We start from the raw sequence: 14,127 nt of genomic DNA, 5'->3' as shown, positions 1-14,127 counted from the left end.
CTATTGGGAGGCCACTAAAGATCTCATGTGATAATGAAGTTGATGTGTCCTTCTTGAGTAACAATAAGAGTTCAACCTTGTGTCAACACATAGAGTTAAAGTACTTTGTTGTTAAAAAAAAAAGACTGAGAATCATCTAGTATGTATTGATACAATCGGTACAAAAGAAATGACTGCGGATCTCCTTACCAAAGGGCTATCATTGGGATTATATTTTCAACATATAAAGGGGATGAGTCTGTTTGATTCTTTCTGATGTATGACAATACATTATGGTTATATGTGATCATATTTGTGAAGCTAAATTGATTCTCTATGACTTTGTGTATTGTTGATTCTGCATAAAGGATCTCCCAATTGGTTAGAGAGAAAAACATAATAACAATATTAAATAACCAATAGACTGGGTTAGAGACCAAGCTATTCATAATAATAATTCTAACATGCTAAAACACTGAAAATGAATTATATTGTAGTACATGAAAATATGATATTTTATAAAGAGGTGTTCATCTCCATTAGTCGTATGATTCATTTTTGTGATGCAGGATAGCACGTGAACCCACATGAAAATTGAATCAAAATAATAGTAAAACCTTGATGAAATATTTTTTCATGTCAATGGGTCAAGTGAGAGAATGTTGAAATATGGATCAGATCCAACCTGATGTGACTCGATTTGACATGGGTACGTCATGGGATGACATAACATGGGGGTTATAGGGGAGTAAGAGTGTGGTAACTTCCTACTACAGGCTTCTCTTAGAAGTCTATAAAAAAGGGCCTGGTTGCTTAATGAGAACAACCAAGAGGAGTCATCTTTCTCCCATATTGGGTTCAAGGTCCTGCTCACCATCGACTTTACGGGCTGGGCTTATTGTGGGCATCGATTGGTTGAGGAGAACGCTGAGCACCTGTGCACTCAAGTTTCATCCATGGTGTCTACCGGTATGTATTCCTGCTTTCACATTCTGGTTCTGTTTTGAAGAACGCCAACACCGGTCTCTTGCTTTCGACAACTCATCCTTGGCCTGATAAAATCCACCGGTCTATCAAATGAAGGAAATTTTAGAAATGGTGGTTCTGTTGTACTTGGTGGAGGGTATGGGAAGAAAAAAATGACAGGATTTTTTGGTGGTAAAGGTGCTCCTTTATTGGTCCTTATCCATACCATTCAGCAGGACCTCTTCTTTTGCTGTGGCTGCCTTTTGGCCTGAGTCCGACAGGTCTTGGGTGGGTGTTCACTTTCTGGGACCTTTCACCAAGTGTTATGGTCCTTGATCTTGTCTTGCAATTTGGGCGGTGTGGATCTCTCATGCGCATTTCCTCATTTTTTTTTTCTTTGTAATATTATTTTGCTTATACCTCAAGAAAAAAACACTTTGCCTTTTTACAGCTTAAAAATTCGTGAGCCTGATTTTTCAGGAGACAGCTTAAATGGTACCTGATTTTTTCAGGCAACAACTTGCATAGTGCTTGAGTTTTCCGGGCAACACTTACATGGCGCCTGACCTTTTCAGACGATAACTTAGACAAGTGGTTTGACCAAGGCATCTAATTTTATAGGCGACAAAATAGTAAAACCTTCGATAAAAAAAAAAATTAAACGGCCATGTTTGACATATTTTGAGTGATGAACCGACGATGTTCAACATATTTCTCTAATCTGGCCAAAACAACGAATGGTGCCAAAAGTGAATACCATCCACCTCATTGTCAGTTTTTTTTCAAGTATGATTACTTAATTATTACTTTGGGAATAACAATTAACTAGAACATCATCAAACTTATTAGCGGTAAAAAAAAGTGTGGTCAAATTTTTAATGTCGACAAGAGAATGTGAATATTGACGACTATAATCAGAATTCAAAATCCACAATATTTCACCAATCTCTTTTGCCTTGACATTTTAAAAAAATATCATGGCGATGGAGGAGTTAAAGACCGTGTCAAAGGGTATCTGTACTCATGTTGTAGATCAATAATTTGTTTGACTGAATTAAATAACCAATAATAAGCTTAGTACTTTGTGAACCTAACAAAACCTTGGTAAAATGTCACTTGCAAATAAGATATTCTTTCTTTCTTTCTTTTTTAAATCTTTTGTTGGTTTTCGAAAAGATAAGATAAAGACAGTTTGAAATTATGCATTGATTTTTTTGAATTTTTTTTTTTGCAAATGGGTGTAAGTATTGCTTAATCATCTTTGCTAATGGATGTTGTCACAAGGAAAGTTGGTTAAACTTCATTTTCAGATCTTTTCTTTTTCTCTAGATTTTAGTTTTGCCATGTAAGCCTTCATCACCATTTATTGCTTTCACACACATTCACAAGATGGACTGCATGGAGAGGGAGGGGTTGCTGTCCTTCTAGAGTGTTCACACTCTTAAAGAGCCCGTCTGTATAGCACAATGGACCACATGCATTTCAAATCTTATAGATTTCATCCTATATGGAACTTTATAAGTAAAAAGGCTTCTAGATGATTTGATCCAATGGGACCATCATGAATGGATTCAGACTGGTTAAATGCTAGGAATTAGTATTTTTATCATTTTTTTTTTACCAAAAAACATGATTTTAAGTGTTATAAAGATATAACACTGTCAAGACTCCTTGAAGGCAAGGGTAGCCCACTGAGTTTCATGCTGTCAGGACAGCAACCCTAAGTACAGCAGGCAGAGCCAACACAGCTAGGTCTCTTGATCTTGTGAGTGGTTTCCCCCTGTAAGTATAAAAAAAAAAAGGTGTTACAAAGATATCACAAATGGTAATATGTTGATTTTTAATGCCTTTTCAAATGACGCAGAGGTGTCATAATCGTAGGGGTGGCAATCGGGTCGGGTTGGCGGGTCGTGTCGGCGGGTCAGCATACCTCAACATGAACCCGACCCGTTTATTAAATGGGTAACCCGACACGACCTGGTTAACCCGTTTAATAAACGGGTTGAGTCGGGTAAACGGGTTGGCGGGTCAGGTTCTGGTAAATGGGTTGACCCGCCTGCCTAACCAGTTTATTAAACGGGTCAGCCGGGTTGGCGGGTTGGCATACCCCTAACACGAACCCGACCCGTTTATGACACAAACCCGTTTAAGCCAAACCCGAACCCGCCTAAGAGGCGGGTTGGCGGGTCTTGTCAGGTTTTGCCACCCCTAAGTGGCACACTGGCATTTGACCGGGTCTGGGGCGAGGAACAAGGTCTCCACCCTCGCCCCGTCTCAAAATCCTGCCCTCAATCGCCCCGTCACAAAGTTTCACAAAGCATTAAATAACATGGGGAAACAAAGAGTGATATTGTGATGTTTTTAGTCGTCCACAAGTAGGAACAATGGACTAAACTAGGGGAAGTCCAACATGTAGGCCAGCCAAGAAAATAAGCTATAGTCAAAAGCCAAGCTGGATATGATTGGTCTCACTCAACTGTATTCTTATAATTAAAAAGATAACCAACTTAGTCTGACTTACATTGAATGCATGAGTCTTAGGTAAGTAAGATCTGATCAACATATACAAGTCAAATAGTACTCGTAGCCTTTGATGTTGAGGTGCCACATGAATGCAGAAACTGTGGACTAGGCCTGAGAATGGGACACACCATTTTGGTGACACGAGTTGGACACCCTCTCATACATATTGGCACGACCTAGACTCATACAGACATTATTTTAATATTTCAATGGATTTTTATAATTAATGTTTTATTAAAATATATTTTTGTATATTAAAATATCAAAAAATGTTATTTATTCATTAAAAAATAAGCAAAACTGTCATGTATTTTTTCAAAAAAAAAAAAAAATCGAACTGATATTGCAAGTCAGGTCATAGGTACCTTTGTAACATAGACCTCTGTCTCAAGGGTCTGTGAGACTTGGGACCAAACAAGGTCTGCAAATCAAATACGGCACTCAGCCTTAAGAGAGACATCAATGTAGAGGAACCAGCTTGGAGAACATAGTTGGTCAAGTCAAACCAACGTGTTGGCTACGTTTGTTCTTGGCTAATTTGCTTTTTTTTCGATAACCCAAGGGAAAACACCCCATCACTAGCCGCACCTTGACTGGCCTCTTGTTGATAAAACCCTTAAGGTCCGCCCTGCCCACCAGGAGAGGGGGAGTACACCCAGCTTCGCCTTGCGGCAAGGGACACCACCCATGGGTTTCAAACTTGTGATGCCCCGTCAACTTGGTGATATTCACAAGTCGCCCCTACCGGATGAGCAGAGCCCTTGTGGGCTTCTTTTGGCTAAATTCTTATCATCACACAACCAACATTGAATGCTTGAGTCCAATCTCAAGGGTCTTTGACCAGTGAGTTATTGTCATAACTCAAAGTATGCCTGACAAATAAGGCTAGTGATAGAGTCAATTGAGGCTTGTAGCATTCAACAAGCGAGGTAGAACTGACTCAAGTTGTAAAGCTACAAGCAACAAGCAAACCTTTTTGTGAGGTGAGTTGTGTGAATGAAACAAAGGGGTGTCCCTCTTGCATTTATTTTATGACCAAATCCTGCCTAACTATAAATGCTGTTCAACAAACTTGAAGAAACATAAATGTTCTATTACCATCAAATTTTCTTAAATAACACAGTTCTGAAATGCTTTTTTAGATAATGATGCAAGAAAACCCCAAAGTGGCGCTGAGCTATGCTAAACAATGCAAAAAAACTAGGATTTAATAAAAAATAACAATAACTTTTTTTTTGGGGATGAAGGCGTAGTAGTTGTTGTTGTTGTTGTGGTGGTGGTGGTGGTTAGGGATGGCAGTGGGGCGGGGCGGGGCGGGGGACAAGGTTTCCACCCCCGCCCTGCCTCAAAATTTTATCCTCCACCCCCGCCCCGCCTCCGTGGCGGGGATGGATTTTATCCTCCACCCCCGCCTCCATCCCCGTTTCATACCCTTCATCCCCGCTCCAAACGGGGATGAGGCGGGGCGGGGCGGGGATATTGCGGGGAAAAGTGGTCGGGGCGGGGTTGGGGTGGGGATTAGGCGGGGATCGTGGTGGGGACGTGGCGGGGCGGGGAAAAGTGCACGTCCACCCCCGCCCCGCCTCCGCGGCGGGGATGGATTTTATCCTCCACCCCCGCCTCCATCCCCGTTTCATACCCTTCATCCCCGGTCCAAACGGGGCGAGGCGGGGCGGGGCCCCGCTTTCCCCCGGTCCACTGCCATCCCTAGTGGTGGTGGTGGTGAGGAACCCTTCCAGCGAGGCAAAAACCAGGTGGGGCCCATGATACCCGGCCTTACATGACCCACGTTCGAAAGCTACAGACACACTTGTGCACCAACGGGGTTCGATATGGCTCCTTCGTCTCAATGCCTTCACAACCACCTAAATTGTAGAAAATTAAATAAAAATAATACCTCAATAATCTTCAATCACCTATTTCTGTAGAGTTTCTAAATGTGTATTTATAGAAAAGAGCTTCAGGACCAATTCATCGTTGTATCCTGCAGATATTTTTTTTGTGCAAAAGCTAAAGAAAATGATCTCATGATCCTGAACGGATCCTTTCACAGCAATCCCTGGCAAAATTCTCAACTAATATCAACTAATTAGAAATTAGAAGCAAAAATCCTAATTCTACTATGGATCCAAGATGGCTCTGATCTCACTAAAATCCAATATCTCGATTCATGCTAGGCTGGTAATAGATCCAAATGGATATATCCACACAGAAGCTCAGATAATAAGAAATAGATCCAAATGGATTCTGTAGACCCAGATGGCATTCCGCTCCTGCTCTGCATCAGGTAATTAACTCTCAACCTGATGCTAGGCTGGTAAAGACAGGGCAGTCAAGTGATTGGATCTAGGTTGAATCTATATCCGGATATATGCTTTACTTGTACAGGCTCAACCAATCATGGATCCATGACTTGAAAGATCCAAATTTGTAAGACTAAATCCAACTTGCTTTTATGATTAGACAAACCATGCCTGGACCCCATATAACTGTTTGGATACAGGCATTCATATGAATGTATAGTGGAGGTGGGTCCATGTTAACTAGATCTTTTCCAATGAATTAACCAAAGTGGCCAATAATGCCTTGTAATATGGGGGAAAAATAAATTGAATTCAATTGTCCAATGTATATTCAATTCTTTTGCACCACTATGCGCCAAAACAGAAAAGGGAAAATATTTAAATACCCATTCAATCCCTTAGTGGAGCTTTTATAAAAAATTCAAATTCTTATTAAACAAGTTTAGATGTGAAACTGAACTGGATCCAATGTAATAAGGTTGAATAAGGATATGAGTTGGATCCAGTTCAGTTTCAGATTTAAACTTATTTGCCTTAAATTCATAATCTTATTCGACCAATAATTTTTTTCCCGATTTATAACTCAAAGAAACCGCACCTCGCACAAAGATCTGGTGGCGCTGGGTCAGTCTGACATCATGCCGGCAGCGTAAAACTCTGAGGCTAGGACCCCTGCCTGCCTCTGGGGCCTATGCAGGGCGTCAGCTTGCGCAGAGAGGCGATGCCCATGGGAATTGAACCTTGACTGCCTGTCTAGCAGCCAAGGTCCCACCCCACTACGCCAACCCACCTTGGGCCTGATAAAATGAAAAGTTTGGGAGGAAGTAGGGGTGTCAACCGGTCGGGTTTGGTTCAGACCCAGGTGGAACCAGGCCCAAACCTGATTTGAGATTATGATACTGGATCCGGACCTGAGTCTAATCAGACCCACCATAAGATAAACCATACCCGGATCCTATAAGGATTACATGAACCACACCCAGACCATATCTGGTAAAATAATATTTTTTTTATCATTTTTATATTGAAAAAATACAGATCTTAATCGGAACTTTGGTTGGGCCTGTGTCTGGTATGAAATTTCACAAACCATACCCGGATCCATATATTAATCGGACCCTTTGGGTCGGATCCGGATTCTAATTGGGCCTTCTTATTTATCACCAAACCCTGACCCTGTATGGTTTGGTATGGGTCGGGTCCTTGTCAAATCTGACCCATTGTCACTAGGAGGAAGTATCCACATGTAAAAAGGTGCAAACGAATTAATCCAGACCCGGATCTAAAAACATGTCCAATAAAAAGACCAATCTCGATCTGAATCTTCCGAATCTGATCCTCATCAGATTATAAGATCTACATAATGCAGCCCATTTGCACCCCGAGTTAGGGAAAAGGTTAGCAGCGGATTTGGGACCCACAGCTAACAAAGCATGAGACCCACAAGGACGTTCACTCACAGGATTGGTTGAAAAAGTGATCACATGATAGCCTCGATCACTTTATCCATTTTCCCAGTTGGGAGGTGGGGGATGAGGAGTAGGGCTGTCAATGGTACCTGACCCGATCCAAACTCAGATTTCCAGGGTATGGGCATAAAAATTGCTGACAGAATGCTATGTCACAAAGACACGTGGACAAGAGGATGCGGGATATGGAACTGATTCACAAGTTCAAAAAAAAAATGGAAAATAGGACACGAGAACATGGATTTTTTTTTTTTTTATCAATAAAAACTATTTTTTGATATTTTTAATATAAAAAATGAATTTTTATTAAAATAATGCTTAAAACATTAAAAATTATTAAAATATTGACCGTAAGAGTGCATCGGTGTCGTGTCAGTGTCCACGTGTCCGATCATGTCCGCTTGTGTCATAAGGAGCACACTACCAAAATGGTGCATCCCTGTGACATAGGCAGCATGTTATTGAGCCGACATGAAATTGACCCGACAAACGTGTGGGTTATGTCTGGACTAAGGGTGTCAAAGGGTCAGATCTGGTTCGGACCCAGGTGGGTCCAAAACTCGATCTGACATTGAGGTGTGGGTACCGGGTCCAAACCTGGGTCTAATCAGGTCTATCATAAGAAAAACCATACCCGAGTCTTGAAGGATTACATGAACCAGACCTGTTCCATACCCTATAAAATAATTTTTTGTCTCTATTACATTGAAAAATCATGAATAATCGGGTCTGGTATGAAATTTCACAAGCAATACCCGACAAAATATACACCCTTTGGGTCTGACCTGGATTGTAAGCGGACTTTCTTATTTATCACCAAACCCTGACCCTATAGTGTTTGGTACGGGTCAAACCCGACCCAATGACAACCCTACTTTGGAATAAGATTTTCTGCCAGATATTCGACCGACCTGGCTGACCCAACTGTTCTCTTAATACTTATTTAAAAAAATATGTTCTAGATACCCCCTAAATTATGTGGGTTATGTTTGGGATTCTTTTTTTTTTCTTTTTCTTGACCCGACATCCAATTGCATTGTTTTTAATAAATATTAAAATTTAATTTTAAATATTATTTTAATAGTTTTAACACGTGTCATGATTGAGACGTAATATTTTTTATTATTTTTCGCCGATAAAGAACAATTCACTTGAGTATCGGTATCCACCAATACACCTGAATCGTTGGCCAAACGATTCAGGGCAGATACCGATACTGACAACATTGGTTTTGTTACTTGGGCAGGTGCACCTTGCTGGGTCGGGTATCTGACCCGTTCTCAACCCTACTGAGGGGTTTGGTTCAAATTGGCGAGCTGTACCGTAGAGTCGCATTCTCATAATGGAGGGCTCTTGATTGCAAAATAAAGTAAAGAACCTGGTTAATTTACAAATTACTCTTTTTAATTTATCTGTTAGTGACTTATGGATTACAAAGGTCCGGGTCTATATCCAGAACACGACTAACGTCAACATAGTGACAGATATCACGTCTCTTTTCAAAACAAGTGCTAAATACATATTTTACTAGCCTTTTAAACGTTTAACGTATCACGATATATTGAATACATCAAAATAGTATTGTTTTAAAATAAAAAAAAATGATAATATATTGTAATGTGATAATAATTAACCCTTCTATTTTTTCTTAATTATTATTATGATAGAATTTTTAACCATGATCTTCTCATAAGATATTATATTTTATTATCTGATTTTTCCTTTTTTATGTAAAAAAATCCAAGGAAAAAAAATCTGAACATCTCACCAAAAATTCATTCATGGTTGAACAATTGCCATTTAAAACTTTCCTCATTATGGTGCCTAGATCTGACAGGAAGAAACCAGGACAAAAAAAAAACTTTAAAATGCTTCATTCTTGCATAAAAATAATAATTAATACATAATTCATCATAAGTAGAAATGGACTTGGATGGTGTGTGTACAATTGACAGCCCTTATTGATGTGCCCGAAATACACTTTATTTTAGGAGAACCCAAAATACACTTTTTTGTTTATTCCAGGTTAGCTCCACCAGTAAAATCCACCATGAGTTTGTTCAGCTTCTTGTTGCTGATCCTCTGCTGGTGTATTTTTGAGTCGCTGCTGCAAAGAAAAAAGAAAAAAGAAAAAACAATATTTTAGGCTTTATTTATCTCATACAATTATTTCGCTACTCCGTTATATTGCCGTTAAATTTATGAAAGGAAGATAAAAAGATACCTTTGGGGTAGGTTGGTCGCAGACGGAGTCAACAGCTGGGCCAGTTTGACCGCATCTTCTTCGCGGTTGATGAGCTGGTCGAAGCAGATGTACCGTCCATAAGTTGACGGCTTCGCAAAGACGCCGATGTGGGCGTCAACGAGGTAGTCGATGTCCACCGTGACCAAGACTCCGTCCTCGTACATCTCGGCCGCACCCTTGAGGTATGGGTGCGTCGCGGCTAGGTCAGGGCTCATCAATAGGCCGCAGTTGACCGATACCATGTTGACTCCCCGGTCCATTGCAAGTGCCCATGCAGTCTTCTCAGCCAACGTCTTGGTCAAGGCGTACCACAACTGGGATTACCCAAACAAAAGGTCATTTTAGTTATTATTGAAATACAACGATGTAGCTGGTTGCAGCAGCAAATAGTCACAAACATCGCTGATATTTTGAATTTATTGCAATTTTATCGCGAGAAATTCACATTATGTGAAAAAAGTAAAATTTGCAAGAAATTAAAAATCACAGCTCATACCAAACAAGTGGAGCCCCCCCCCCCCCCCCCCGTTGCTTCAACCCTACAGAAAGGGTTGCTCTCCGTGGGTTTCGAACCATGGTTATCCCATGTAAAGTGAATAAATTACCAGCCCTCGTGGGCACCTTCATATTTTTTATCATACTACAAAATTACCTTAAAATTTTTGCAGAAATTGGCCTCACTCCAACTTCTCTCGTCAAATTCCGTCATCATCTTCCGGTTTTCCTTCCAGATGATGGCCGCAACAGACGACGTAAACACGACCTTCTCCATGGTCGCCGTTTGCGAGCATGCTTCCAAGACGTTGTGTGCCGCGCGGACCTCGACCTCCATCATCAATTCCTGCAAAACATGATTATTTTTTACTTAATTAGTCTCTAAGTATAACATCTAAGATGCTTAAGCTATAACACTACTAGCTACATGAAATCAATCCAAATAGCCCAATGGCCTAATATTGTTAGCAGTAAAACTGGCTTGATATATATCAGTCTATGTAAACCATATTAACCAAGATTTTCATAAGTTTGCTTTATTTTTTTCTAAAATTTTATTATACGGATGCGATCTACATGCATGGTTTTATAGAAATAGACTCTTGGATCATCTGATTACTATGTACAAGAAGGATCTTTTAAAGCTTAAAAATCAACTGTTCAAAATTTTTATAAATATACAAACATAAAAAATCATATTTCTTGATCCAATAGTTCATTCCAAGCAAATGGACCATGGCAAATGCATCTGCAGGGTTAGATTTGCAAAAAACCTACGAAAAAATATCGGTTCATATTAGTTTACAAATTTTGCAAATTTTACATATTCCCGTACATACAATAAATCCTATAATTTAAAAGCATACTTTATTTTTTCTATGGTTATTGAAAATTAGAGTAAGTTTAGGTGAATGTTGGCTTTTTTTCCCTAAAAAAAAATTATTCACCCTTGAAATTACTATCGAGCAAGCACACACACACATAAACCTATGGAAATGATCTACATGGTTTGTTTAGTAAAGAAGAGATTTTGGATCCTGTGAGTGGGATGCATAAGAAGGATTTAGAAGGGCATAAAATATCATATTAAAATTTTATGACTCAAAAAATAGTGTTTTTTGCGACAAAGAAAACATGAGTAAACAGAGTATATGTGCTGAATACATTTATGGGGTTAAAAATGGAGCAGATGCATACTAATATAGGAAGTGCCGTAACACTATAAAACCTTTATATTTAATGATTGAACCGTCTCGTAGGAATGAGAAGACCTGTTGTGGGTCCCACAGCGAGAGTGAAAAGGGACAACTTGAATTGAGATCAGATTGCACACTTCTGCACCACCTGATCACCTGTTGGGAGCAGTATCTTAAAGATGCTTAAAGATCAGGTGCAGAAGTTTCTCCCTCGGACAATCTTGGGCTTTTCATTTGTACATTTTTATTTTAAATTTATAACCCAAAAAAAACAGCACTCTCGGCACAAAGACCAGGTTGTGCACCACCCCTTGGGGCTCTTTTCATTTGTACACTTACGTCATAGGTTGGCTGATAGTGAGGAGGCTCAAACGTGTAGAACAGCCCACAGCAACCCTTGAGGGCGTCCTCAATGCTCTGGTAATCCAATGGATCACATGAGTAGATCTTCAAATTCTTACTGTTCTCCACTGCTAGGTTTTGCAGGAACTCCAGCTCCCCTGCACAACAGAAGAAGAAAAGAAAAGCCATCTGGGGATTTAAATTCTAACTTCATTTTCTACTTTTGCTTCAATTGAAAACAAGTGTTGATTAATTTGTCCATAATAAGAAGCACCACAAGCATGAAGGATATGAATATAATTTCTTAAAATATGAGGAACTGCCATATTTGTCTTTTTGAATTGAAAAGCTTATCCTTAGAGTTATTAATTTGGTATTTGGATGAACCCACTTATCCAAAAAATTTGTGGAATTACATGGCAGTTAACAATCCAATTACACAATATTTTTGCATAAGTGGGTGGATCAAATAGTCACCAATTATCAGCAATATTTTGAAAACATAATCCCCCAAGAAAGTGATATTTCAAATTTTTATTTATTTAAAAAATATCATGATTTTATGGTGACATTGCACAAAATCTTTATGATTTTCTTTGCCTGTTATGTATCTTCTTATATTTGTAAATTCTATATATACCCATATTTCTGCAAGATTTTTCCAAGAAAAAAAAAATCCTAATCTAGTGTGAGATTTCCCTTGCTGAGAAAACCCCAATATCTAGATTTCTGAAATTCATGCATTCCAAACAACCTTTAAAGCAGAGCACTCTAAACTCTCAACAGTTAACTTGGTGTGTGAGAAACAAATAAAATTAGTGATGTAATCAAATGATATACATCATCACCATCATCAAGCCTTGGTCCTTATCTACATGAGTGGCTTTGCTAGTCTTATTTCTCCTTTCACAAATTTTTTTGGCACTTACACAAAAACCATCTCCTTGATTAGGAACAGAAACAAGAACAAGAACAGAAAAAATGAGGGGAGGGGAATAGAAGAAACGAACCTCCATTGTTGATAGCAGCATGAACGGCATAGCCCTTGCGGAGGAGCTGGCGAACCAAGCGCGATCCCAGGTAGCAAGAGGCGTCCATGACGCACACGGACTTTGGTGTGACTGGGTTCGAGGCAGGCGCCATGTAGGTGCGACCACAGAGGACTCTCTCAACCCAATTACTACTGGAGAAAAGAAACGGCGGAGGTTTGAGAGCTGAGAGAGAAAGAGAGAGATGGAGTTGGTTTGAATTAGAAGAAGGGCCGAGTATTTAAGGATGGAGGAAGCAGCATTCAAAGAGCGCGTGAGGAGACGGGTGGCCAGTGGTTGTTGAGACTTTTGAGAGAGAGAGAGAGAGAATTATTGAAGTTGGTCGGGTAGAAGCATTGGCAGAGAGAGGGCTCACTCATTGGGAGAGCGGTTCTGGTAAAACGGTTTTTAAGTGAAAATGGTAACACAAAAGTAACATTTATGCGTAGGGTTGAGCAACGGGCTGGGCAGCTTTATGGGCCAAGCTGATCCGGCCCGCCATGGGTCAGGTTTGCGCCATGATTTAGGATTAGGTATGAGCTGAAATCGAGCCCATTACATACGTGGGCTGGGATACCAGGCCGACCCGATGGGTTTGAGTTATTTATTAATTTTTTAATCATATAAAAGTTTTAAAAATAAATTATTACATAATATCTTAGATAACTATTATTGTTTACCTAATTAATGAAAACTTACTATTCTCTCATTAACCCAATAATTTCAGTCAAGCATTTATTCATTTTTGGATTGGGCCAAGCCAGGCCAGACTTGGCCCCGCTTGACATTGTTCCATTGGGTCAATGGGCCAGGCCATGGACTTTTCTTCAAATCTGAGTCCGTTAAGAATCGGGCTAAAACCCGGCTTGTTAGTAAAGGGGCCGAGCCATTGACCGGGCTGGCTCGGTCAACAGCCCGATCAGCTCGGTCCATTAGTGGGTCGGGCCGGCCCTATGCCCACCCCTAGTCTTGGGTAGCGGGATTCACTAGCTATTTGAACGCTAAACAGGGACAAGAACTACGTGCTGTTACCCGAGCCTGTTTAGCCTTCTTCGAATGTGTTTTTGGAAGTGACCCGGCTCGAAAACAACCAAGGCCCATTTATTATTAGGCTGGCTGTAGCTTGGTTTTTAATCAGCTTGGTATTTACAATACGATGCAGCGAAAGGGAGCCATATATATATATATATATATATATATATATATATATATATATATATATATATATATATATATATATATATATATATAGTTTTCTCGTACGAACCTGCTAAATGGGGTTTTCAGTTTTTTCGGTGTTTTTTTTCGGTGACTATAAATCCGCACCATGATCATGTATTTTGAATGAAAAAAAATTGATATTTAGAGCCTCAAAAATTTACAAAGATTTTGGATAGTTGATTTTTCAAGCCTTATAAAAACTTACCCATGTGTCATAATCGAACTCTTCGATCCCTATAAAATTAAGTACATAGCTCACATCTGTACAGTCAAAATTTAAAAATGAAACAATAAAAAGCCTAAAAATCCAAGCATAGATGTATTACCCCCCTCGCTTTCTCTCTCTGGCTATATATATTT

General features: G+C 39.7%; 1 protein-coding gene across 2 annotated transcripts; it reads right to left on the bottom strand.

The window, feature by feature from the left end:
* Positions 1-9,099: 9,099 nt before the first annotated feature.
* Positions 9,100-12,743, bottom strand: LOC149845276 (cinnamoyl-CoA reductase-like SNL6). 2 transcript variants are annotated; one of them, XM_089997544.1, is made up of 5 exons: positions 12,529-12,743; positions 11,516-11,676; positions 10,138-10,326; positions 9,465-9,799; positions 9,100-9,347 (listed from the first exon to the last, which is right to left on the bottom strand). In XM_089997544.1, exons 1-5 carry the CDS (start codon positions 12,659-12,661, stop codon positions 9,257-9,259), a joined length of 909 nt encoding a protein of 302 aa, XP_089853670.1. In that variant the 5' UTR covers positions 12,662-12,743; the 3' UTR covers positions 9,100-9,256. The 2 variants fall into 2 exon arrangements, with proteins under 2 accessions (XP_089853670.1, XP_089853671.1); XM_089997545.1 differs by having other exon boundaries at positions 9,100-9,344.
* Between the last annotated feature and the right edge of the window lie 1,384 nt (positions 12,744-14,127).

The sequence above is a fragment of the Nuphar pumila genome, chromosome 2 (assembly GCF_984573655.1).
Source record: "Nuphar pumila chromosome 2, dmNupPumi1.hap1.1, whole genome shotgun sequence".
NCBI classification, from domain to species: Eukaryota; Viridiplantae; Streptophyta; class Magnoliopsida; order Nymphaeales; family Nymphaeaceae; genus Nuphar; species Nuphar pumila.
The sequence above is the reverse complement of the archived record's forward strand: the minus strand, read 5'-3'. Positions and strand labels throughout refer to the sequence as shown.